Source organism: Megascapheus bottae, chromosome 31 (genome assembly GCF_031878675.1).
Source record: "Megascapheus bottae isolate mThoBot1 chromosome 31, mThoBot2.hap1, whole genome shotgun sequence".
Taxonomy (NCBI): domain Eukaryota; kingdom Metazoa; phylum Chordata; class Mammalia; order Rodentia; family Geomyidae; genus Megascapheus; species Megascapheus bottae.
In genome coordinates this window covers 8,341,075-8,366,463 of record NC_143539.1, presented here as the reverse complement: position 1 = coordinate 8,366,463, position 25,389 = coordinate 8,341,075, and the positions used below count along the sequence as shown (strand labels likewise).

The 25,389-nt window shown below is 51.4% G+C and overlaps 2 protein-coding genes and 1 pseudogene across 4 annotated transcripts; all 3 read right to left on the bottom strand.

The window, feature by feature from the left end:
• Positions 1-1,170: 1,170 nt before the first annotated feature.
• Prodh2 (proline dehydrogenase 2) lies at positions 1,171-5,203 on the bottom strand. Of its 2 annotated transcripts, XM_090323075.1 has the most exons (10): positions 4,976-5,203; positions 4,694-4,890; positions 4,486-4,615; positions 4,265-4,351; positions 3,685-3,765; positions 3,448-3,603; positions 3,163-3,329; positions 2,953-3,063; positions 1,941-2,026; positions 1,171-1,415 (listed from the first exon to the last, which is right to left on the bottom strand). In XM_090323075.1, exons 1-10 carry the CDS (start codon positions 5,147-5,149, stop codon positions 1,231-1,233), a joined length of 1,374 nt encoding a protein of 457 aa, XP_090179201.1. In that variant the 5' UTR covers positions 5,150-5,203; the 3' UTR covers positions 1,171-1,230. The 2 variants fall into 2 exon arrangements, with proteins under 2 accessions (XP_090179201.1, XP_090179202.1); XM_090323076.1 differs by lacking the exon at positions 1,941-2,026 and having other exon boundaries at positions 1,309-1,415.
• Positions 5,204-7,516: 2,313 nt separating this feature from the next.
• LOC150043953 (large ribosomal subunit protein eL33 pseudogene) lies at positions 7,517-8,671 on the bottom strand (annotated as a pseudogene).
• Positions 8,458-25,188, bottom strand: Nphs1 (NPHS1 adhesion molecule, nephrin). 2 transcript variants are annotated; one of them, XM_090321939.1, is made up of 29 exons: positions 24,880-25,188; positions 24,581-24,796; positions 24,314-24,436; positions 23,435-23,563; positions 22,876-22,957; positions 22,453-22,556; positions 22,179-22,306; positions 21,917-22,088; positions 21,338-21,495; positions 21,022-21,166; positions 20,572-20,696; positions 19,193-19,382; positions 18,881-19,010; positions 18,556-18,728; positions 17,960-18,100; positions 17,730-17,870; positions 17,190-17,311; positions 15,805-15,985; positions 15,354-15,510; positions 15,116-15,267; positions 13,781-13,892; positions 13,167-13,348; positions 12,382-12,438; positions 11,749-11,868; positions 11,624-11,648; positions 11,459-11,537; positions 10,999-11,092; positions 10,808-10,914; positions 8,458-8,802 (listed from the first exon to the last, which is right to left on the bottom strand). In XM_090321939.1, the coding sequence occupies exons 1-29, from the start codon at positions 24,950-24,952 to the stop codon at positions 8,671-8,673; spliced, it is 3,750 nt and encodes a 1,249-aa protein (XP_090178065.1). In that variant the 5' UTR covers positions 24,953-25,188; the 3' UTR covers positions 8,458-8,670. The 2 variants fall into 2 exon arrangements, with proteins under 2 accessions (XP_090178065.1, XP_090178064.1); XM_090321938.1 differs by lacking the exons at positions 8,458-8,802; positions 10,808-10,914; positions 10,999-11,092; positions 11,749-11,868 and having other exon boundaries at positions 11,519-11,648.
• Positions 25,189-25,389: the final 201 nt, after the last annotated feature.

The window sequence follows — 25,389 nt, the reverse complement described above, 5'->3', positions numbered from 1 at the left end:
CCATTCGACCTTGGGTCCTTGACTTCCACCCTGCGGCCCAGACTTGAAGGTCCTGTAGGCTGCTGTCCGGGGACGCCTGTCCTTCCTTCCCTCCCGTCCATCACACTCGCTGGGTACCCGGGAGAGCCCCAGCGCCGCCCCAGGGATGGAGATGGGGCTCAAGCGGAGGAGCACCTGCCCGGCCCGCGTGAGATCCTCAGTTCAAAAAGTAAGCCCACCCCGGTCATCCTACCCCAGGATTGGGGCGTGAAGCCAGCCTTGGTGGGAAAGTGTGTGCGACTAACCAGCAAAATGTCAGACGTAGAGGTGTGGCTCAAGTGGTAGGGCGAAAAAGCTAAGAGACGGAGCTTAGGCCCTGAATTCAAGACCCAGGACACTCACACCCTCTCCCTCTCTCTCAAAAGTGCAAACTGGGTCTCAGGCAGTCTGGAAATGCTGTCATCCAGCCCTGTGGATGCTTTCTTCCTTCCTTGTACCTCCCTCCCCACTCTGTGCATTGTTTCTGTTTGCACATGCGCTTGTCTTTCAATGTTCTTCATTTTTATAATTATTAGGAAATCTCAGGAACATCTTCTAACCACGTCCAGCGTGACTAGGGTGCTTCCTCTGGCTTCCCGCAGCTTCTGGGGCCCCTACAACACAGTTCTGAGCATTCCAGCCTGTCAGTAGCAGAAGAAGATCTAAGGGCACACAAGAGTCAGAGCTCAGAGCTATCGTTGTCACTTTTGTGTCCCTGGTTTTGCTTTTCTTTGAAGCGACTTAAGAAAGAGCCACATTTGGTGATTATTAGCTGAGAGAATGGCCTCTCTATGGACATTAGCCTTGACCCAGCCATTTGTCTTTAGTGACTTTGCAGCTGTGCTTCACGGGCTCTTCTTGGGCATCCAATGAGACAAAGCAAATTCCAGAACTAGCGGTTGACCTGATCCATCCAAGGATGAGCTGTTTCAAAGTTAGAGGAGGGCTGGGAATGTGGCTTAGTGGTAGAGTGCTTTGCCTAACATGCATGAAGCCCTGAGTTCCATTCCTCAGTCCCATATACACAGAAAAATCTGGAAGTGGTGCTATGGTTCAAGTGGTAGAGTACTATCCTTAAGCAAAAAAAGCTCAGAAACAGATCCTAAGCCCTGAGTTCAAGTGCCAATGCCAGTGCAAAGAGGAATCCTTCCCCACGGAGGCAGCCTCAGGGCTGCAACTCTGGACCTTTATTGACTACACGACCCCAACGTGCTAATGGGGTGTCCTTAGGCCTCCCCCTCTTAGCCTCCGCCACAGTTCTTGGCTGAGCAGCTCCTGCTCCCTCCGAGCACCTTGCAGCACACTGCGGTTCTCCTGGGCCCGGCGGATCAGATAGGGGATCACCTCCTCCAGGGAGCCATATGGAATGGACTTATACACTGCATATCCAGCCTGCCCTGGAGGGAGGGGCAGGCAGGACATGGGTCAGGCTCTGGGCAAAGGTGCCCTCCAGGTACCCCCTGCAATAGAGACTTTCACTTCTAAGAATCTGGCAGACTAGGTGAATTGGAGAAAATGAATCCTAACTACTCAGGATGCTGGGATCTGAGGATTTGGGTTCGAGGCCAGCCTGGGCACGAAAGTTTGTGAGAATCATTTCCAATGAACCACCAGAAAATTGCAAGTGGCACTGTGGCTCAAGTGGTAGAGGGCTAGCCTTGAGCTGAAGAGGTCAGGGATAGCACCCAGGCCCAGAGTTCAAGACTCAGGACTGGCAAAACAAAAACAAGAGATGGCAGACAGCAGGCACATCCCTATAGGGGCCTGAGATACTGAGATCTTGACCTGTCTGGAAGGCATGGTCAGAGGAGCCTGAGCAGGCTCTCTGGGAGAGCACACAGGGGATTGTGGCCCAGAGGAATGAGATCTGAGAGTTGGGATGAGGGGTGGGGTGGGGTGGGGAAGGTCGAACATCCACATACCCAGTGCCAGGGAGACGTGGTCACACATGCCCAGAAGTTGGCCAAAACAGACAGGCCCATCCACAGGAATGCCCAGCTGCCACATGCTACAGAAAAGGCCACCTAATTAGTCCACAGAGTGGTTACACTGAGCGCTAACACCTCACGCCTGTCAGCTACTCAGGAGGCTGAGAGCTGAGGATCAAGGTTCAAACCCAGCCTGCGCACGAAAGTCCATGAGACCTTTCATTTCCAATGAACCACCAAAAAAAGCCAGAAATGGAGGTGTGGCTCCAGTGGTGGGAGCGCCAGCCTTGAGTGAAAAAGCTGAGATAACACCTGTGCCCTGAGTTTAAGGCTTAGGACTGTCACAAAAAGAACAGGAAGAAGGAGAAGGAGGGGAAGAGGAGCAGAAGGAGGTGGTGTAGTGGTGGAGGATGCGGAGGAGGAGGAGGAGGAGGAGGAAGACAGTATTACACTATTCCATTCATATTCTATAATGCTATACTTATAAGCATTGACACTGTGGGGTTTACGTTATCTAGAAAAGGTCTGAAGTCTATGGGAAGGTATGCATAGGTGGTATGCAAACACTGCATCATTTTCTACCAGGGCATCTAAGGATATGGTAACCATGGATTCTGGTTTCCATGGAGATGAGGGGGTGGCCCTGGACCCAATCTTCCATGGATACTGAAGAAACGCTTACGTTTCCAAACTTAATGATAAGTACCCATTCTAATAAACATCTGAACATCTCCCTCCCAGCTCCAGTGGGTCTTGGCCGCTCCCTGGGACGCCCCCACACACACCTCCCCAACACCCCGGGAAATAATGGACACTGCTTCATCCAACCACTGCCTACAGGACCTCCAGGCACAGCAGGAGTTCTAGAGTATTCACTATGATAACCCCCGTCCCTGCTCTCCTTCTCTCACACCTACCATCCTCTGCCCCTGCCTGGCCTGTGAGCTCTGGGGTTCGTGAAGGGGGTCTTCTCATGGGAACCCGCTACCCTCACCCCGCCTTGTACCGCTTAGTGGCCTGGTGAATGGATTCTTCGTTGTGGGAAGCCACCATGAGGTGACAGGTGGGACCCTGCTGAGCCACCTGGTTGAGCATCAGTTCCAGACAGCGGCTGTAACTGAGGGGAGGGACTTGAGGTCAGCAAACCTCGTGGGAAAGGACCCCTCCCCCCCCCACTGCCCCAAGGGATGATGGGTCCAGCCTAACCAGATCCTACCTCCGACTGGTAGCCTCGTAGTCGGGTTGAGTGGGATCTTCCGTCCCTTGGAACCGGGCCATGGCTCTCTCCTTCTCCAGATATGCCCCTCGCACCAGCTTCACCCCGAAGGCCAGGCCTGCCCTGTGTGCAGCCTCAGCATCCTGGGCCAGCCGCATGTGTGTGTCCTGTCGTGGGCAAGAGCAGGGTGGGGGGGTGAAGAGCAGGTTCTGATGGATCAAGGTGCTGGATTTCTTTCCTCTCCCCACAACTCCCAGTCCCCCCCACCCAGGGTGCACCCCTCACCTTCAGATAGGCCTGGTAAGTGTTCCACACCCAGGGCCCACCTTCCTGAGGCCTGTTACAGTGCAGGGCCAGGGTGGACACGAGCAGGCACAGTGCAGGGTTGATGAAGACATATTCAGCATCCACCAGGAGTCTCACACGCTGAGCCCTGGCATGCTGAAGGGCACAGACTTTGCTCAGCACCCCAGGGCAGCAGGAGGGGTGGAGAGGGAGAGGGAGCCTGGGTTCACATCTTACCTGGGCTACTCGGTACAGGCGTCTTAGAGAGGCCTGAAGGTGCAGGTTTTGCTCAGCACTGAGGCAGGAGACCTGGAGGTTCTGGGGGGTAGCAGAGGAGATGGGGGTGTTAGCACTTCTGGACTCTGCAGCTTAGTTTAGAAATGGTGAGAAGTCAGCAAAGGAATAAGCAAGCTGGACACTGCTGGCTCAGGCTTATCCTAGCTGCATGGGAGGCTGGGACCTGAGGGTTGGCATTGGAAGCCAGCCTGGGCAGGAAAGTCTGTGAGACTCTTAGCTCCAATGAACCAATAAAAAGCCAGAAGTGGAGCTGGGGCACTAGCATGGAGGAAAAAAAGTTTAGGGGCAAGGGCTCAGGCCCCGAGTTCAAATCCCAGGACACACACACAAGTAAAAAGCATTGTAACCCAGCCCTCAGGAAGCTGAAGCAGGAGGATTGCAGGTTTGAGGTGAGCAGGGGATACACAGTGAGACCTGACTGGGAGGAGAGAGGGAGAGGGGCAGACAAACAGCCAGACAGAAAATCCATTGGCCTGAGGATTAGCACACAGCCAGTCCCGTGTGGTGTGGTGTCCCTTACCTGACCCGAGTCCATGGCTTCAGCCAGCCTCTGGGGGTTCAGCTCAGAACAGGACCCTGGCCTTCTGATCCACAAAGTCAGATCCTTCTGAAATGAGGGTGTGTGGGGGTGACGGCGGTGAGGGGAAGGCGGTGCGTGGCTGCACCCAGGGTCTCCCCATCTCACTCCCCCGTCTCCCCCTTCTCCGACCTCCCCCCCCCACCCCGCACCCTGTCCCTTACACAGAGCCGAGGGCTGGCAAGCGCTGTCACCTTCAGCTGCATGAGCCGGGGACCGGAGCTGTCCACCAGATCTCGGGACAGGTCCACACACTGAAGCATGGCCTGGAGGTTTGCCTCGTACCAGGTCTCCCTGCCCAGTCGGCAGAGGTCAGGGTCTGGAGACTGTGAACCCCTACCGACCACCCTGCCCTCATCTCCCCCGACTCACCCGGTCTTGGAAGCTGAATCTGGTTCCTCCTCCGTGGGCACTGCCAGCAGGGAGCGGAGGCCCAGGGCCTGGAGCTGCTGGACGCAGCCCTTCACCTCCTCCACGGACTCCCCAGCTACAAACTGCCCGTAGATAGATGCCCGCAGCAGGGCGCCGGAGATCCGGGAACCCAGCAGCCGCTGAGCCCAGGCCTGGAGCTGGGGACCAGGGAACAAATGCTTAGAACAAGGCCTCTGCACTTCCAGGCTGGGCCTCCCAGAGCGTGGGAGTGTAACTGCTCACCGCCAGGCCATGGGTGACCAGAGGGGGCCAAGCACAGAGCCTGAGCACCAGCAGAGCCCTGGCCAGCTCTGCAGTTCTCTTGAGATGGAAGGCCCCACCATCGAATCGAAGGGGCTGCCAGCCCCCAGCCGTGGGCCCAGCCTGGGCACAGAGGGCTCGCTGGGCCCGGAGCATTTGGGAATCCTTTGAAGCTGACACACCAGAAGAAACCAGGGATGCGCCCCTGTGCCCAGCTGAACCAGGGGGCAGCTGTGACTGATTAACTGGGAAAACCTTTAGCATCATGGACTCCTTGGGGGGGGGGCAGTTAATTATTAACAGGTGGGGACAGAGTTCAAATTAACAGTAGCAGAAAAGGCAGCCCCCTCCCTTGACAGCCCCCTAAAAGCCAACTAGGTGTTTTCCAGATGAGTTAGTTTCATCAGCGCCATCTTGGACTAGCAACTTGAAATGTCTTGGTTGCAATCTCTTGGTTTGCCAAAGAGGAACAAGTATCTGGGGTGTTATTGAATATATTTGAAGATACACATCAGGAAGGAACATTCACAATAATCCCAAATATAAACTGTATAAATTTCCATCCATTGAGAATACTGAGATTTTTTTGTGTGTGTGTGAGATCACAACAAATTAATTCTATGGAACGGTAGACAGTAGTGAACAATGAATTGCTGATACACACAACCAAGAGATCAAATCCTACATGGACCCTGTTGAGTGAAAAGTAGCCAGATAGGCAACAGATATACTGTTCCAAACATGAAAACCCCTAAATGCATGGAAAACAAGGAGTGTCACATACCTGTCACCTTTGCCACTCAGGAGGTGGAGATTAGAAGGATCAAGGTTGAAGCCAGCCTAAGCTGGGCCTAAGTTGGGCTTGAGGGGCTGGGAGACTGGCTTCGTGGTAGAATGCTTGCCTGGCATGCATGAAGACCTGGGTTCAATTCTTCGGTACCACATATATAGAAAAACTGGAAGTGGTGCTATGGCTTAAGTGGTGGAGCATTAGCCTTGAGGAAAGCTCAAGAATAATGTTCAGGCCTTGAGTTCAGTCCCCAGGAGTGGCAAAAAACACCAACAAAAAACCAAGCTGGGCTTGGTGGTTCATCATGTAATTCCAGCTCTGGGGAAGTATAGGTAGGAAAACTGAAATACCATCTGAAATGTCTGAGAGCTAAAACAGCACTGGAGCCTGGGATGCTGGTGTGTCTCAGATGCAAGACCCTGGGTTCAAACCAGCATGGCTCTCTCAATAAAGAGAAAGGAAATTCTTACCATAGAAGACAGAGCCAGGGCTGGGACACCCACTGACCCATATTAACCTCCAGCCCACAGATCTCTACTTTGAGACTCAGTATTTACAGATAGACAATACAGAACTTACAGTGCTGGGCTAGATCCAATTTTCTTAAACGAGGCAGTACCTCCCCCTGGTGGAATATTTGTGCAAATGCTTCTGATGGTTCCATTGTCCCAAAGTGCTTCAGACTCAGCAATCAGGGGCTGGGAAATTAATTGGGAGTCTTATACCAAATCCATAACAACCTGAAAATGTCTTTACAAGCATCTGTGTGGGTAGGAGCAATTCATCTTCACCTGACATTGTTAATATAACACATAGAGTGTGCATGAAAATTTTGGTTTAAAATATACTGATACTGCTGAGCACGGTGGCTCACACCTGTAATCCTAGCTACTCAGGATGCTGAGATCTGAGAATTGAGGTTCAAAGACCATAAGACTCTTATCTCCAATTAACCACCAGAAAACCGGAAGTGGTGCTGTGGCTCAAGGGGTAGGGTGGTAGCCTTGAGCTGAAGAGCTCAGGGACAGCGCCCAGGCCCAGAGTTCAAGCCCCACAAATGACAAAAAAAGTAATGATACTTTCTGAGCTAACATAGAACAACATGTTATTTTCTTTTTCTCAGCTGTGTGAGAATAAAGTGAAGGCAACATAACCCCATGTGCTTAGTAAGAACAAGGCATTCATTTCATAACTGTAGAATAAATGAGTTTTGCTTATCAAGGAGATCATAAAATAGGTATTCTTTTTCATCTATGCCCTTTACAGAGTATCTACTTGTGTTAATATTCTAATGTTTTAGATATGGTAGAAAAGAAAACAAGAGTAGGACCAGCTGCTGGGATTCGCATGTAATCCTAGCTACTCGGGAAGCTGAGATCTGAGAATCGTGGTTCAAAGCCAGCCTAGGTAGGAAAGTCTGTGAGACTCTTATTTCCAGTTAACTGCCAAGAAAGCCAGAAGTGGAGTTGTTGTGGCTTAAGAAGTAGAACAGAGGCCGGGAGTTTGGCCTAGTGGTTGAGTGCTTGCCTAGCATGCATGAAGACCCGGGTTCGATTCCTCGGTACCACATACATAGAAAAAAAGCCAGAAGTGGTGCTGAGGCTCAAGTGGTAGAGCTCTAGCCTTGAGAAAGTCCAAGGACAGTGCTCAGGCCCTGAGCTCAAGTCCCAGATCCAGCCTAAAGCAAGCAATAGCCTCTCTGTTTACCACTTTTTTTTTACTTTATTTAATTTTCATTCAATTCTGGAGGGGCACAGCATCACACAGATTCTGTGTCCAATGGCCTTAGCAGGAAGGTTGCTGCGGAATTTGGCACGAACCATGCCACTGTTTCCAAAGGCACAAGTTACCTTTCCCCAGATGACTCTGATTTTGTTAGATTTCCAGCAGGAGTCACTGTGTTGTTTTTTGCTATGTATACATAAGCACATCTCTTGCCCAAATAGAACTCGGTATCACCTCGAGCATAAACACCTTTCTTTTTTTTTTAATTTTTTTGCCAGTCCTGGGCTTGAGCTCAGGGTCTGAGCACTGTCCTTGGACTTTCTCAAGACTAGACCTCTACCACTTGAGCCTCAGCACCATTTCTGGCTTTTTTTCTAGGTATATGGTACCGAGGAATCAAACCTGGGTCTTTGTGCATGTTAGGCAAGCACTCTACCGCTAGGCCAAACTCCCAGCCACAAACATCTTCCATTTTAAGGAGAGCTGTGTACTCCCTTTGGACCCAAAGACATCATTTATAGCCAGTAAAAATGGCCTTCCAAACATGTTGCCTTTTAGAAGTTCTGCTCCCAGCAGGCCTCTTCCACAGGCTTCAAGATGGAGGAGAGAGCTCTGTTTATCACCTTTATAATAATTTAAAAACTCACATTTCAAAACAGAAAAACCAAAGCTAGGAGCTGTGGCTCACACCTATAATCTTAGCTACTCAGGAGGCTGAGATCTGAGGATCATAGTTCAAAGCCAGCCCGGGCATGAAAGTCTGTGAGACTCTCATCTCTCCAATTAACCACCAGAAAACTGGAAGTGGTGCTGTGGCTCGAGGGGTAGAGTGCTAGCTTTGAGCTGGAGTTCAAGGACAGTGCCCAGGCCCAGAATTCAAGCCCCACAATTGGCAAAACAATAACAACAAAAAACCTGATAAACCAAAAGAAAAGATGGAACAACAATAGTCTGTAAATTCCATTTATTATTACTTGCTATTTTAGATGTACTTAAACTCAAAATGAACCAAGGGTTTGTTTTTTTGTTGTGCAGCATCTGTAGCTTATCCCTGCCTCTTTCCCATGTCCTGTCCTAAAATAAAAAGAAAGCCTGTTCCTTTTTTTTTTGTTGCTGTTGAACTAATTTCACAAGCTCAGTCGTGTAGCTGTGGGACCAGCCATCACACCAGATGTCCCCTGAGCTCAAAGGGCAGAGAATCTGACTCCACAGTGCCCACATCTCCTGCCACCTGGTCATAGATGCCTCGTGGGTCTTCGTACTTGTCTTCAGGCCAATGCAGGTCAAAAGGGCTCTGGAAGGCAAGAGATGCAGTTAGAACTGGAAAGATCTACCATCCTTGCACCTTCAGGTGTATATCTCTCCACTCGTGCTATCAGCTTTGATCATTGTGGGGTGAGTCCGGATTCCTTTAGGTCCAAAGCATTTCTCCCATCAAAATGGAAGATAGGGTTGGGAATGCTGCTCAGCGGTAGAGTGCTTGCCTAGCATGCGTTGGGGCCCTGGGTTTGATTCCTCACTAGCACATAAATCAAAATGAATGAATGAATGAATGAATGAATAAAAGGAAGACTGAAAGCTGGATGTTGGTGATTCATACCGGTAACCCTAGCTACTCAGGAGCCTGAGATCTGAGGATCGTGGTTCAAAGCCAGTCTGGGTAAGAAAGTCTGAAAATTCTTATCTCCGATTAATTAACCACCAGAAAACTAGACATGGAAATGTGGCCCAAAGTGGTAGAGGGCTAGCCTTGAGCAAAACAACCACAACAACAAAGCTCAGGTCCTGAGTTCAAGCCTCAGGATCAACACAAAGCCATCAAGCAAGCAAGGAAGGAAGGAAGGAAGAAAGAAGAGAGGAAGAGAAAGACCATGACTGCTTATATAGCTGTGAACTTTTTTTTTTTCCAAGCCTGGGAAGAAAACAGTAGTTTAGCTTTGCAAAACTCCCAGTGGATTAACCCACGAACGAATAGGGCCTGCCACCTGCGTTTATATTACCCAAGAGCTAAGAATGAGCTGATATTGATAAACTTTAGAAAAACCAGCAAAGGGATAAGATTGGACCATAATTTTAAAATGATGTGAAATTCAAATTACGATATGGACATTGGTGGCTCAAGCCTGTAATCCTAGCTACTCAGGAGGCTGAGAACTGAGGTTCAAAGTGAGCCGGGGACAGGAAAGTGCTTGGGCCTCTTAACTCCAATGAACCATCATAAAAGCAGAAGTGGAGCTGTGGCTCAAATGGTAGTACCTTAAGCAAAAAAGCTAAAGGATAGTGCCCAGGCCTTGAGTTTAAATCCCAGTGACTATTCACACACACACACACACACACACACACACACACACACGCACACACACACACGCACACGCACACACACACACACACATGCACACACACACACGCACACGCACACACACACACACACACACACATAATTCAGTGGCAGTGCTGAGTAGTTTTGAGGGAGACTCTGAAGTCCCACCAAGCCGAAGCTGTGACAGGCGTCCTCTGTGCTTCTCAGAGCCAGCGTGGTCTAGCACCATGGACAGCGACCCTCATTCTTTCTTGGATGTAGGGAGTTAGAATCTGAGTACAGGGCAGGGGTTGTTGCCTCGTTACAGAGCGAACTTCATAACTCAGGTAACAGCAAATACCAGTCAAGTCCACACAGAACGTCAGGCATTGCAGCTGAGCATGGTAGTGCAGTTCTGTAACCCCGGTTACTCAGGAGGTAGTAATAGAATGAGGCCAGTTTGAGGCCTGCCTGGGCAAAATTAGCCAGGTCCTATCTTCAAAACAGCTGAAGCCAGGGGCCAGTGGTTTACACCCTGTCATCTTAGCTACTCAGGAGGCTGAGATCTGAGGATGGTGGTTCAAAGTCAGCCTGGGAAGAAAAGCCTGTGAGAATTTTATCTTCAATGAACCACCAACACCCGCCCTCAAAAGTGTGGGGCCAGAAGTTTGGCCTAGTGGTAGAGTGCTTGCCTAGCAGGCTCGGAGACCCGGGTTTGATTCCTCGGTATCATATACATAGGAAAAAAAACCCGGAAGTGGTGCTGTGGCTCAAGTGGTAGAGCTCTAGCCTTGAGAAAGCCCAAGGACAGTGCTCAGGCCCTGAGCTCAAGCCCAGGACTGGCCAAAACAAAAACAAAAGCCCCAAAACATAAACCAGCTGGATGCAGGGCACCTTGCCTGGCTCTGGACTGCTTGCTTTAGGCTGCTGTACTAAGGCTGGGTCTTTTTGTCACAGGAACTTCCTCTAACTGACACAAGTACCAGGAGGTGAATCTTACCGTGTAGACTTCGTCGTAGAGGGGTCCCCAGGTCCCAGGTGGTTCGTAAGCTCTCCCCACATCATCATATAGATGCCCAGAAAAGACCATGTCCTCATTTCTGGCACCTGCGGAGGCTGGAATTGGCATGGAAGGACGGGCAGACAAGGCCCAGCTGAGGGGCATCTCAGAGCAAGGAAGTCAGGACTCACCTGCGGGATATGGCGCCTCCTCCGGCATGGGGGGAAGCCGGGGACCGAGGTCTCTCATGGGGTGGTAGTAAGGTTCTGTTTGCATGGTGCTAACCTGCCACAGATAAAATGCAACAAATGAGGACCACGGCTCAGAGGGTCACATCTGGCATCCTAACTACTCAGGAGGCTGAGAGCTGAGGACCGTGGCTCAAGGCCAGCCCGGGCAGGAAAATCTACGAGCCTCTTATCTCCAATGAACCACCAAAAAGCTGGAAGTGGAGCTGTGGCTGAAGTGGTAGAGTGCCAGCCTTGAGCACAACAGCTCATGGACAGCAACCAGGCCTTAAGTTCAAGCCCCAGATCTGGCGTGTGTGTGTGTGTGTGTGTGTGTGTGTGTGTGTGTGTGTGTCTAGGATGACAGGTGTGAGCTAAGGGTTGTGTCAGCCTCAGGCATCAGGGCTGCCCCATCCCAGCTCACCGTAGAACTCTGAGTGTCACGATCTACAGTCCACTGGCTGGAGTCATATTCGTTCCTGACTCGGTCCTCCTCCTCCGACCTTCCAGGAGAAACATATGAATGGCAGTTGGGGCGCCAGCCCTCTATTTCCTCCCCTCACAGCTTGGACATAAAACACTCTCTTACCCTGTTTCTGTCTTCTCTGATATGCCTGCAAGGGGTAGAGAGAAAGGTTCTAGAGACTTCCGTTCACCCTAGGTCTTTCCCTATGCAGCTCCCCAGGGCCCCCTCACCGCTGAATGTCTCCTCACCCTCTGTCAGACGCCTCAGCCTCCGCCACCAGAGGAACCCCCCGACACAGGAGGCGTTAGAAAGTAGCAGAAGACCCCCGAGTGCAAACAGCAGAGGCAGCAGGGGCAGTCCTGGAGGTTCTGGGTGCGAAAGGGGGAAGACTTCTTTCAGGGAGCTCAAGATAATTCCACTCTCCACTCTAGTCCTGGTATGGGACTCTGACAATATTTGTCTCTGCCTTAGCAAAACCTTCCTGTACTGCCAGGCGCCCATGGCTCACGCCTGTAATCCTGGCTCTCAGGAGGCTAGGATCTGAGGATCTAGGTTTGAAGCCAGTCCAAGCAGGAAAGTCTGTGAGTCTCTGATCTCTCCTTAAAAAGTAAAAAAGCCAGAAAGAAATGGAGTTTAATAGCTCAGGGACAGTGTTCAGGTCCTGAGTTCAAGCCCCAGGGCTGGCACACACACACACACACACACACACTCACTCATAAATTAGGAACAAAGATGATTAACCAGAACAGCTCAGGATAGTAGAGAAGGATATCAGGTCTGCCAGGCCACAGCTGAACCCAAGCAACTGTGAGCCGGGGAAGGAAGATACCAGAAGGATCTGTTCACAGGGGGGCAGTGGACCTAGGAGAGGGAGGACTTGCCAGCAGGCAGCTCTGTGGGCAGCTGAAGGTCAGGTTCTCCAGAAGGCTGGTCCAGGCCTAGAGCACAGAGACAGAGATTGCAAATGAATATCAAGAATTTGTACCCAGGCACTGGTGGCTCATGCCTGTCATCTTAGCTGCTTGGGAGGCTGAGATTTGATGACTGAAGTTCAAAGCCAGCCGAGCAGGAAAGGTCTGTGAGTTTCTCCTTTTGGTACTGGGGATTGAACCCAGAACATTGAACTTGCTAGGCAAGTACTTTGCCACTGAGCTACATCCCAGCCTACTAAGGAACTTTTATCTCCAATGAACCACCAGATAACCAAAAATGGAGCTGTGGCTCAAAGTGGTAGAGCACTAGCCTTGAGCAAAAAGAGGTCAGGGGCAGTGCCCAGGCCCTGAGTTCAAGGCCCATGACCACCACCACCAACAACAACAACAAAGAATTTGTAGATGGATATTATTATACAGTTGTTTCATCTGTATATTATGTTGGTTTGTTTTTTTAGTGCCAGTCCTGGGGCTTGAACTCAGGGCCTGGGCACTGTCCCTTTGCTTTTTTGTTCCAGGCTGGCCCTCTACCATTTGAACCATAGCTCCATTTCTTGGGGGGTGGGGGGTTGGTGGTTCATTGAAGATAAGATTCTCACAGACTTTCCTGCCCACTCTGGCTTTGAACTGAGATCCTCAAATCTCAGCCTCCTGAGTAGCTGGGATGACAGGCGTGAGCCATCCATGCCATTCACTGTGTCCCTCTCCCCCACCCTGCTCAGGGGGATGCCCACCTGGGGTAGTGATAGCCAGCTGGATACCCTTGTCCTCAAACCCACTGTCGCCCAGGGCATTGCTCGCCAAAAGCCAGACCCTGTATCGAGTAGCAGGCTGCAGTCCAGTCAGTGTAAAGGAGGTGGCCTGGAGAGGCAAGACATCCACGTAGAGAAATCCTGGCCTCTCCAGGGCCTCATACCTGCAGGAGACAGAGGGTGTCATGGAGGGGGCGCAGTGGCTTACTTAGTAGAGAGCTAACCTGAAGAAAAAAAAAGCTCAGGAACAGCACACCCAGGCCCTGAGTTTAAGCCTTAAGACTGGTACACACACACACACAGACACACACACGCACACACACACACACACACACGCACACACATACACACGAAGTTCTGGGGTTGGAGGCATGACTCTGTTGATAGAGTGCTAGCCAAGGAGTTCAAGTCCCAATCTTGCACCAAAAAAGGAAAACAAGTGGCACTGTGGTTCAAGGGGTTGGGAGGTAACCTTGAGCTGAAGAGCTCAGGGACAACGCCCAGGCTCAGAATTCAAGTCCCACAACCAAAAAAAAAAAAGACAGTTTAGTGACCCAGCAGAATAGCACCCCTCTCTTGCCTAGACAGGGACCTACCTGATTCGGAACCTCTGGGGCAATCCCCCATCAAAACCAGGCTTCCATTCCAGCCCCACTGAGTGGGGGGTCATGCTCACCACCTTCAGTCCCACAGGGGGGTCAGGGCGGCCTTGGGGAGAAGGAAAGACTCTAAACATGTATATATATATATATATATATATATATATATGCACATATAATGGAGGGGGCAGTGCTGGGGTTTGAACTGGGGGCCTGGGCACTGTCCTTAATTCAAATAGTCTTTAATATTAGGAACATAAAGACAGGTACCTGGTGGCTCATACCTATCATCCTAGCTATTTAGGAGGCTGAGATATGAGGATTGAGGTTTGAAGCCAGCACAGGTAGAAAAGTCATCAGACTCTTCTCTCCAATTAATTAGCAAAGAGCCAGAAGTGAAGTTGTGGTTCAAGTGGTAGAGCACCAGCCTTTAGCACAAAGGCTAAGCAAGAGTATGAGGCCCTGAGCTCAGCCCCAGTACTAGACAAATATAGGATATAATGTCTACAAACTGGCACACACATATACACATATAGATAGATTATATATCTGGAAAATAAAGAATGAATAAACTCCATTGGATTTGATTTGTTTCAATTGTCAATCGGACAATCAAATAAATACTCAAGTTCAGAGTCTATTGAGTAATTAAGAAAAACACAAAACTCCTGTTTTTGCAACATAAGAAATGTCTCTGTTGGGTGCTGGTGGCTCAAGCCTGTCATCCTAGCTAATCAGGAAGCTGAGATCTGAGGATCAAGGTTCAAAGCCAGCCCAGGCAAGAAAGTTTATGAGACTCTTATCTCCAATGAGCACTAGAAAACAGGAAGTGTCACTGTGGCTCAGAGTGGTAGAGCACTACTAGCTTTGTGCAAAAAGAGCTCAGGAACAGTGCCCAGGCCCTGAGTTCAAGCCTCATGACCACCAACAAAAAGAAACAACTCCATATGCTGGTTTCCTCTGGGACTTTTTTTTTTTGCTAGTCCTGGGGCTTGAATTTGGGGCGGGAGTGCTATCTCTAAGTGATTTTTCCTCAAGGCTCCTGATCTATCAGTTGAGTCACAGCTCCATTTCTGGCTCTTGGGTGGTTAGTTGGAGAAAAGAACCTTACCGACTTTCCTTCCCCAGGCTAGCTCTGTACTGCGAATTTATTTTCCAAGATCCAATTTATTTTCCAAGATCCAAGCTCTTGTGTAGATTTTTCAGGGCAAAAAAAAAAAAATTCCATTCCCATTTATAAACAGCTCTCAGGTTTCAGGACCACTGCCAGACAAGAGCCGCCAGGGACCTGCAATGATGGTTGGCCCCCAGCCCCCTCTCCTCCCACCATACCAATGCTGACGAGTTGAATGTTGGTGTGGTCTGAGCCAAGGGGGTTGGTTGCTGTGCAGGTGAAGAGGGCATAGTCCTGGGCGGCAGACACGTTGGCAATGGTCAGGAGACTGCTGTGGACGCTGCCCTGGTGATACGTGTGTTCCGTGTACCTGGGGAGAGGCGGGGCGGGGGTCAGGGGAGGGGGCTGAGGCTGGGAGGGATCAGAGTGCAGAGGCCTGGCTGTTTCTGGGTTCACCTGGGATCCTGGAGATCAAGCAGGACTCCATTTTTGGTCCAAGTGAAGATGACATTGGGGACACCTCGGGCTCGGCAGTGCAGGGTGGCTGAACTCGTACTGTCTCCAGCTGCGGCCACCTTAGATAGGGGAGTGGGGTGCTCTACCTGGGGGGCGACTGGAACATGGGGGGGGTCAACAAGAGGTATGTGAGCAGATTTAAGAGCTGCAGACTTAGTGGAGGGCTTTGGAAAAGTCAGACTCCTCCCACTACCTCCGTCCATTGACTTTTCCATCCATTCATCCATCCATCCATCCATCCATCCACCCATCCACCCATCCATCTATGCATGGGCTCATCCAATATTCTCTGTGACCCCCAATTCACTGTTGTGGCTCTCCATCCTTTCACCCCTCCATTCATACATAACACCCACTCTTAAGTACATGGATTTGTTTGGGCGTTACCCACATCGGACAACCAGACGGATTACCCCTCGAGCTGGAGGTACCACCCCATTGTCCACAATGCACTGATATGTGCCAGCCTGGTCCAGTGTGGCATGGTGGATCCTCAGACGCCCTGTGGAGCCTTTAGATATCTTCTCCATATCATCCAGGCTTTTGTCCTCCTCCTTGTCCTCCTCTTCCCCCTAGAGAATCAAGATGCAACGATTTGGCTCCAAGTTTGCCTCTAGTTCCCCAAATAGTCCCTCATCTGTTACCTAATTTTCCCAGCCACAAACACCATAATGGGACTACTGAAGATCAAATGTGTCCTATTATTCATCCAGTCATTTATCCAATCCCTCCATTCCTCCTCCGATCCAGCCAATTACTCTTCTACACGTGTGTCAACACTCACATCTAGAACCATCTATTTTCACCCCCTACATCTATCATTCATTCAACCATGTGGAGGCTGAGGGTATAGCTCAGTGATAGAGTATTTGCCCCAAAACCATAGGTTCCATCCCTAACACAAAAGAAAAAAAAAAAAGCTGGATGCCCCTGGCTCATGCCCGTAATCCTAGCTACTCAAAGAGGCTGAGATCTGATGATAGAGGTTCAAAACCAGCCCATGCAGAAAAGCTTATGAAACTCTCCCGTTTACCACCAAAAAAGCTGAAAGTGGAGCTGCAGCTTAAGTGCTAAAGTGCTAGTCTTGAGCAAAACAGCTCAGGCCCTGAGTTAAAGTCCCCAGATGGGGTGGGGGGCTTGCACACACACACACACACACACACACACACACTTAAGAAACTGGAGGTGTGGTTCAAGTGGTAAAACACCAGCCTTAAGGGAAAAAGACAAGTCAGAGCTCCAGCTTTGAGTTCAAATCTCACTACTAAAATAAAAAGGATCTTGAGTTTAAGTTGAACACAGACAACATAGCAAGTTCCAAGCCAGCTTAGATTACATAATGAGACCCTGTCTCACACAAAAAAAGAAGAAATGACTTCCAATCTCTTCATCCAATTTATCTTTTCCATTTATCCATCCATTCATCCCACACACTCATACGTCCATTCACCTTGTCTATACCCACACAAACTCAGAAGTACATACAATCTGCTCAGCCATTTATCCCTCTCTCCATTCATCTATCCATCTGTAGACTTATTGTGTATCCATCCACACACCTGACCTTCCATTCCTCTATTTATCCATCCCCACCTGCTACACCTCGCTGTCTAGCCACTCATCCATCCAATTCTTCCACCTTTTCGGCGTTAGTTCCGGCATGTCCCAACAACCATGTAATTATACAGAATCACACAGATGTGCCCCCATTCCCAAAGAGCTGGCCGTGAAGAAGCCTCTGCTCGCCCTCCCTCTCGTTACAGGCTGGGTCCTCACCAGCTTCTCCCAGCTGAACATCTCTGGGAGGACAGGATTGGCGTCCACAGCGCAGACCATGTCCACAGAACCCCCGACATTCACCTCGGTAGGGTCTTGCAGAGCACGGATGGTGGGAGCATCTGGTTAGGAGATAGGAGATGGGGAAGGCTTGGCCTCATGGTGGAAGGGGGGGGTGGGTCTTACAGGGGGTCCAGGAAAGTCAGAGGTGTGGCTCTAGTTTGTCTCCAGTGATGGAACCTTGAAGGTCTCAGGGCTGGTGATTAGAGGAGGTTGGGGACTGGTTTCCACCATGGGGGCCCCCTGAGTTACACTGAGTGTGGAGTGTGAGCAACTTCTGTAATGGGTGTGGCTTTCCGCGGTGGGCGCGGCGTTGTGGGCGTGGCTTGTTGGGTGAACGCCCTCCGTGGGCGTGGCTTTCCTCGCGGGCCTGGCTCTTTAGGGGCTTCCCGCAGTGGGCGTGGCCTCTCCGCCCGCGGGGTCTCCGTAGGGGGCGTGGCTCGCAGAGATGCTGGCTTCCCATTGGGTAAGGATACTCACAGTGCACGTCCAGCCGCACCAGCGCCTCCGCGGTGCCCTCCGAGTTCTGGCAGTGCAGCTGGTAGAGGCCGCCGTCCGCGCGGGTCACGTTCCACAGCTGCAGAGCCCCGCCAGCCTGGATGCGATGCCGGGGGCCACCCGCTGCGGGGAAGGTCGGGAGAGGGGGTCTGCCGGGGGCCTCGAGTGTGGGGTGAAGGTAGCACCCGTCTCGGGGCTGCAGCTTCCCGCACCTGGGCTGAGGCGGTAGCCCCGGAAGGTCCAGTTGAAGGCCTCGGGGGCCGGGTTAGCAGACACCCGCACCGGCAGCAGCGCCTCGCCCCGCTCCACCGCCGTCACCACCGGCACCTGCTCCCCCAGGAACTCCGGAGGGTCTTCAGAGCCGGCATGGAAGGCAAGACCCAGGGTCAGGGGCGGGGAGGGCGCGGCGTCGGATCCCGCTGCAGGCGGGGCTCCGTGGCTCACACCTGCCATCCCAGCTCCTCAGGGGGCTGAGAATGGAGGGTGCGTGAGGCTCGTATCTCCAGTTCACCAGCCCAAAGCAGGAAGTGGAGGTGTGGCTCAAGTGATAGAGCACCACCCATGAGCACAAAAATAAAAAAGCTAAGGGACAGGGCCCAGGCTCTGAGTTCAAGACCCAGGCAGGAATGGCACCCGTGCATGAGAGAGAGAGGGAGAGGGCGAGAGAGGGCAGAGACCACCCAGGGGCCAGTTTAAATGAAGAAAGGGTGTCCAGCTAGGGATCAGGGGTAGATATCTAACTCGATGTCAGAGACACAAATTTATGGTCCAGAGGGGATCAGAAGGGGTTCCGGGCCTGCACGCATACACAGCACATGGAGGCGGTAGAAGGCGTTCACGGTTTCCCGGAGCTCAGCACTGTAGGCGCAGCAGGTGACACGGTGGCCGTGATCTCGGGATGACACCCTAAGAAAAACGCTCCTGGATGCAGCAGAGCCTTTAAATGGGGCGCTCTGGGGAGGTGCAGCCACATCCTCCAGCCTGTGTAACCCAACAAAGAGTTGATTAGGTCAGAGCTGGTGTAGAGGTAGGGCCATGGACAGAGGCCTGAGTGCTACTAAGGGTTGGAATATTACTAGGGAAGGAACAGGATCTGGCTAGAAGGAGAAACCGAGGGCCTGTCATCCTCTCACCTCTCCCCTTCTTTATCCCAAGACAAGTTGACTGGAGGGTTACTGCTGATGCTGACACAAGTTAAATTCACTGCATCTCCTGGGCGCAGAGCAGAGGTGTTGGCCAAGATGGTCAAGTTGGTTGGAGGAACTTAGGGAAAGGGTTGGAGAAGGGAATAATCAAGGGTGAGGACCCCCTCCTCCCCAAGCTGCTCAAGCTCCAGTTTCCTGCTATCTGCATCCTCACCTAGCACCCCAGCTCTGCAGCTCTCACCATCTCCTGCTCCACACCTATCAACCCTTCCCCTTTGCCCCTGCCCTCTGCATACTCACATTGCACCACAAGCCTCGTGGATGCGCTGAGCTGACCAGCCTTGCATGAGAACTTGGCCTGGTTGTCTGAGGGGCCTGTGATCAATACCAGCTCCCGGGAGAAGGTGCTTCCCGACTTCTCCAGGCTTCCCAGCTGCACTCGCCATGGTGACTCCTGGGTCTGTCGTGGCTCAGTCACCATCCTGGAGTCCTGAGTACAGAGACTGGCTGGAGGGCCAAGGAATTGTCCTGGCCCTCCCCCACTCAATCCACCCAGAGATGGCCCCGTGGGGACCAAACAGGGCCTTTGTGGGGGTGAAAGCCCCCATCAGTGGGCATCTAGTTAAGGCCCCTCTCAGACCAGGTGTGGCTCTGGCCTCCTCTGGTCCCCTGTATCAGCCCACCTGTCCCTCCCCCAGTCCTCACTGACCGCCACACCCACCACTTCCTGCCTATTCCTGCCAGTCTATCATTTTAATCCATAATTTACCAGTCTGTGCTAGGAAAGTCCCTTGAAATTCCCAAACCTTGTGTAGAATGCTTTTACCCCTCCCCCCATCATTTTCAGTTCTTTTTCTTAAAATTCCCCCACCATACTGCAGAGATTTCCTTTGCCTTTTCCCTTCATTCCAATATCATCCCTTAGATCTCTAAATCCTACATTCTCCAATATTCCTTTACTAGTCTCTCCCTCCCTCCCCCCCTTTCTCCCTCCTCCCCTCCCTCCCTCCTCTTTTTCTCTCTCGTGGCACCACAAGTTTTGGAACTTGAACTCAGGGCCTGGATAATCTTAGTTTTTTTCATTCAAGGCTTGCTCTCTACTCCCTGAACCATATCTCTAGTCCAGACTTTTACTGGATAATTGGAGATAGGAATCCTATGGGTTTTTCTGCCAGGGTTGGCTTTGAACTGTAATTCTCAGATCTCACACCTGAGTAGCTAGGATTACAGGCATGAGCCATCAAACCCCGGGTTTTCTAGAAAATTCTTATATTTCTTGTATTTTCCCCATATATCTCCCACAAATTTTGTGAGCTGTGGGGCTTGAACTCAGTGCTTGGGCTGTGTTCCTGAGCCTCTTGGGCTCAAAGCTAGTGTTCTACCACTTTAGCCACAGGGCCACTTCCTCCCATAATTCTTTCTCTTTTTTTGCCAGTCCTGGAGCTTGAACTCCGGGTCTGAGCACTGTTCTTGGGCTTTCTCATGGCTAGAAGTCTACTCTTTGAGCCACAGCACCACTTCTGGCTTTTTTCTATATATGTGGTACCAAGGAATCAAACCCGGGTCTTCGTGCTTGCTAGGCAAGTACTCTACCACTAGGCCAAACTCCTGGCCCTGTCCCACAGTTCTTAGGGAAAGAATTCGTATTGTTTCTCCCACACACCTTGCTTGGCACTCACCTTGTACCAGGTGAGGGAGGGATCTGGGTTGCCCCCAATGGCCAAACACACCATCCTCACTCGAGTCCCAGTTTTGAGATGCTGCCCCTCTGAGGGTCCCTCTATCCACAGCTTCTGGGCAGGATCTGGGAGGAGAGGAGGAGAGGGGAGGGGAGAGATTGGGACAATGATTACGTTCTCTGGGCTGGGCATCAGAACAGTGTTTCTGAGGCCTGAAGGTTCCTGGATTGGGGCAGGACTCACTTTTTTTTTTTTTTTTTTTGCCAGTTCTGGGGCCTGAACTCAAGGCCTGGGCACTGTCCTTAGACACTTTTTGCTCAAGGCTAGTGCTCTGCCACTGGAGCCACAGTGCCACTTCCGGCTTTTTCTATATATGTGGTACTGAACCGTGTTTGTGCATGCTTGGCGAGCACTCTATCACTAGGCAATACTCCTGGCCCCAGGACTCACATTTGACATTCAAGGTGAGCGTCTTCTTGAAGGTCTCCTTGCTGAAGGCCTCGCTGAAGGCCTCGCAGGTAAGGCTCAAGCCGTTGTCATCCCTCTGCACCAGCAATGTCAGATTGGACATGGAGATGTGGCCCCCGTGCAGGCCCTGGCAGAAAGGAACTTCAGACTTGGGGAACCATGATATCAGAGATCTGATCCACCTTAGCTACACACACACACACACACACACACACACACACACACACACACACACACGCTGCCCCTTCATCAGCTTGGGGAATCAAGGACAAGTCCCAGGGGCTGGTTCCTTCCTCACATCCATAACTGTCTCCTCTGTGGGCAGCAGCTGCCGGCCGCCCAGCCACCATCTCAGCAGGACCCGCGGGCGGCTGGACTTGGTGACACAGCAGAGAGTCACGTTTTTGTTCTCTGATTGTGACGCAGATCCCAGAATGGTTATGGCACTGGGAGGAACTGGGGGAGAGATAGACAGACAGAAGGGAATGAGAAGTCCTCCCAGTCCAGCCCAGACAGACAGACAGAGACCACAGACCAGACGATGAGATCTCTAGTGTCAAAACTGATTTGAAGCCGAGTGTTGATGGCTCACACCTGTCATTCTAGCTCATCAGGAGATTGAGATCTGAGGATTGTGGTTCAAAGTCAGCAGAGACAGGAAAGTCTGTGAGACTGTTATCTCCAATGAACCACCAGAAAACCTGAAGTGGAGCTGTGGCTCAAGTGGTAGAGCACCAGCCTTGAGCAAAAAGAGCTTAGGGACAATGCCTAGACTCTGAGTTCAAGCCCAATGATTAAAAAAAAAAAGTTAGGAGACCCAGACCAATGGTTCTCGGGGACATGGGTTTGACAGCTGGGAAGCTGGCATGGGACTCACAAGTGACCTGCAGTGTGACACTTTGCTCCTGAGTCCCTGGGGATACACTATTGTAGACTTGACAGCTGAGTCTCGATCCGTGGTCCTCTGGCCGGACGGTTATCACCAGGACACTGCGGGCTACCGCCTGGGTGTGTTCTGTACCCCAGGCCGTGGGCATCGGCTGGCCATTCTGCACAAAGAGATAATCTTATACCAGCCCAGAAGCCAGCATCCTGTCCCTGCCCTTTCCCCCCACCTCCGCCCTTGCCTCCTCCCTCACCTTTAGCCACTGTATGGTAGCCAGTGGGTTTCCCCCTCGGGCCACACAGGGCAGCTCCAGGTTCTGTCCTGCCCGCACATGCCCCTTGTCCAGGCCTGGCCACTCGATGGCAGGAGGTCCTGGAGGGACTAAGGAATGCCACACAGCCTGCTGCTGAAGACTCTTGTGTCTTCTCGGAGTGTCTGAATGTTTTCGGGAACCCCAGAACCTCCCCCTCCCAAATCTTGCTCCCCTCCACCTCGGTTTCCCCCAGCTGGCATTGTATTCTACTTACATAAAACATTCATCGTGAATGAGGCCTGAATGGGGGTGACCAAAGCTGGGGTGGACGCTTCACAGACAAGCAACTGCCCATTATCAGAGCTCTGGGGTATCACCCTGAAGTAGGAAGTTGGGGTTCCATCATCATCTGAAGTTGGGCAGGATGAAGTGAGGGTCATCTCAGGTTCCCACAGGTAAGCTAAGCCTCCATTATACCGATTTCCTCTAAGATCTGGGGTCTCACAGGTGAGACTGGGGCACCAGAGCCCCTGGAGAAATCTTTGGGCTATTCTGAACCTCGGGGTCCTATGAATCGATTTCAAGTGTTTAGGTGAAGAATTGACCCAGATGTTTATCTGCACCCCAGTTTTCTATGTTTTGGTCTTTGTGATATTGGGGACTCTTGGGTGAAGAAGGAGACCCCCAATTTGCATACCTAGCTGTGGCTTCTGTGGTGGAGAGCTTTTCCTGGGATCCCTCATTCACATCAGAGGAGACATCAGATAATGTCTGATCACCTTGAAGAATGAGAGGGGAGTGGGATAGGGCTGGGTTCCCCTCAAAGTAGATTCTGGGGAGCATGGTCTGGAGATTTTCAGGAGGATGTGATAACCCCTCCCTCTCTGTCCCTAATCAAGAGACTTTTCCTTTCCTTCCTTCCTTCCTTCTTTCTTTCTTTCTTTCTTTCTTTCTTTCTTTCTTTCTTTCTTTTCTTTCTATCTGTCTTCCTTTTTTTGTTTTGGTTTTAAACTCAGAATCTGAGCACTATCCCCTGGTGTTTTCCCCACAGCTATTGTTCTACTACTTGAGCCACTCCTCCACTTCTGGCTTTTGAGAGTTCATTGGAGATAAGAGTCTCATGGACTTTCCTGCCCTGGACCCGGCTTAGAACGGCAATCTCACGTCTCAGCGTCCTGAGTAACTAGGATGGCAGGTGTGAGCCGGCTCAGCCGGCAGCCTCGCCCTTCTGCTCACCCCCCCCCGCCCCCACTTACTCTGGAAGAAGGTGATGTCAGGTGCTGGTTTTGCATCCCCAGACACACAGGTGACCACATACTCCTGTCCAGCCACCCAGGTGACTGTGCTTCCTGCCTCAGGGGTGAGCTGAAGCGTCTTGGGGGGAACTGGTAAGAAAATGTCATAGCAGGAAAGAAAGATGTGAGGGGCTAGGCACTGGTGGCTGAAACCTGCAATCCTAGCTACTCAGGAAACCGAGATCTGAGGACTGTGGTTGAAAGCCAGCCCAGGGAAGGCAAGTCTGTGAGACTTTCATTTCTAATGAACCACCATAAAAAGCCAGAAGGGGCACGGTAGATCAAGAGCAAAAATAATCAGGACAGTGCCAAGGCCCTGAATTCAAGTTCCATGACCAGCACAGATTCTTCCTCTGTGCTAGAGAAGAAGGGAAGAAGAAGAGGAAGAAGAAGAAGAAGAAGAAGAAGAAGAAGAAGAAGAAGAAGAAGAAGAAGAAGAAGGGGGAGGAGGAAGAGGAGGAGGAGGAAGAGGAGGAGGAGGAGGAAGGAGGAGGAGGAGGAAGAGGAGGAGGGAGGAGGGGAGAGAGAATGTGGGAGGAAAAGGATCTAGGAATGTGAAGCACTGGGTTGGATTCCTCAGTACCACATAAACAAAAAGCCAGAAGTGGCATCGTAGCTCAAGTGGTTAAAGCACTATCTTTGATCACAGAGAGGCTCAAGGACAGAGCTCAGGCCCCGAGTTCAAGTCCCAGGACTGGCAAAAAAGGAGAAGGAGAAAAATCATGTATCCAGAGAAACAGGAGAGGCTGGGAGTTTGGCCTTCTGAGTCTGGGGCAGGAGAGGGCTGGAAGCCCAGATCAATGAGTTCCGGGGGAGGTAGGGGGGAGGGGTCTCTCATACCTAGGACAGAGAGAAACACTTTAGGAGACACGAGCTCAGGGCCTAGCTCTGAACGGCCAACCTGGCACTCATATTCTGCATCATCACTGAGTTCGCAGGCATCTATGTGGAGGTGGAATTCACCTGTGGGGAGGTCCCAAGGTCAAATCCACAGCCTCTGCTGGTGGCCAGTAGGGGAGGTAGGTTGGGGAGGGGGGCAGAGAGGGGAGAGGGGGAAGAAGAGGGGGCCCAGGGGGAGGGGGGTGAGCCTCAGCTCTGATCACTTACCTCTGGTTGGATCTCCTTCCAGGTGGTACCTTGAAAAGCTTGGGATCCGGGGATCAGGGCCTAGAAGTAGCCCATCTTTGACCCATTGTATGACACTCCCTGGAGCTGTGACCCCACACTGCAGCTCCACTGTGCTCCCCTCCAGAGCTGTCAGGTTTGTAGGCGGGTCCCAAAAGCCACGATGGGCTGCAGCTGGCATGGGTGACTGGGCTAGGCCTGTGGACACAGAGGGCTTGGCAGAAAAGGGCACAGAAATGCCTAGAGAATAAAGAAAAGGAGGACCACAGAGCCTGACTCACCTGTGGTCATCAACCCCACGAGTATCAGGGGGGCCCAGATAGGGGTCCTCACAGCATACCCCACAATGCCCATTCCTACCTGCCTCTTTTGCTGTCCTTGCCTCTCTGTGTGTTGGCTTCTTGAGTGTGTGTGTGTGTGTGTGTGTGTGTTGGTCCTGGGGCTTGAACTCAGGGCCTGGGCACTGTCCCTTAGCTTTTTTAACTTAAGGCCAGCACTCTACTACTTGAGTCACAGCTTTTTTAATGGTTAGGGATAAGAATCTTACAAACTTCTCTTCCCAGACTGGCCTCAAATCTCAATCTTCAGATCTCAGCCTCCTGAGTAGCTAAGATAACAGATGTGAGCCACTGGTGCCTGGCCTAATTCTCTTTTCGTTTCTCTTTTTCTGACTTTCTTTCTATGTCTCCTCACCGCCCCCCAATATTTCTTTGTCTTCTTCTCTCTCCCAGCTTGTCTACCAGTGTCCCCTTCTAGTCTTTCCCTGAGGCTCTCTCTGTCTGAGCACCTAC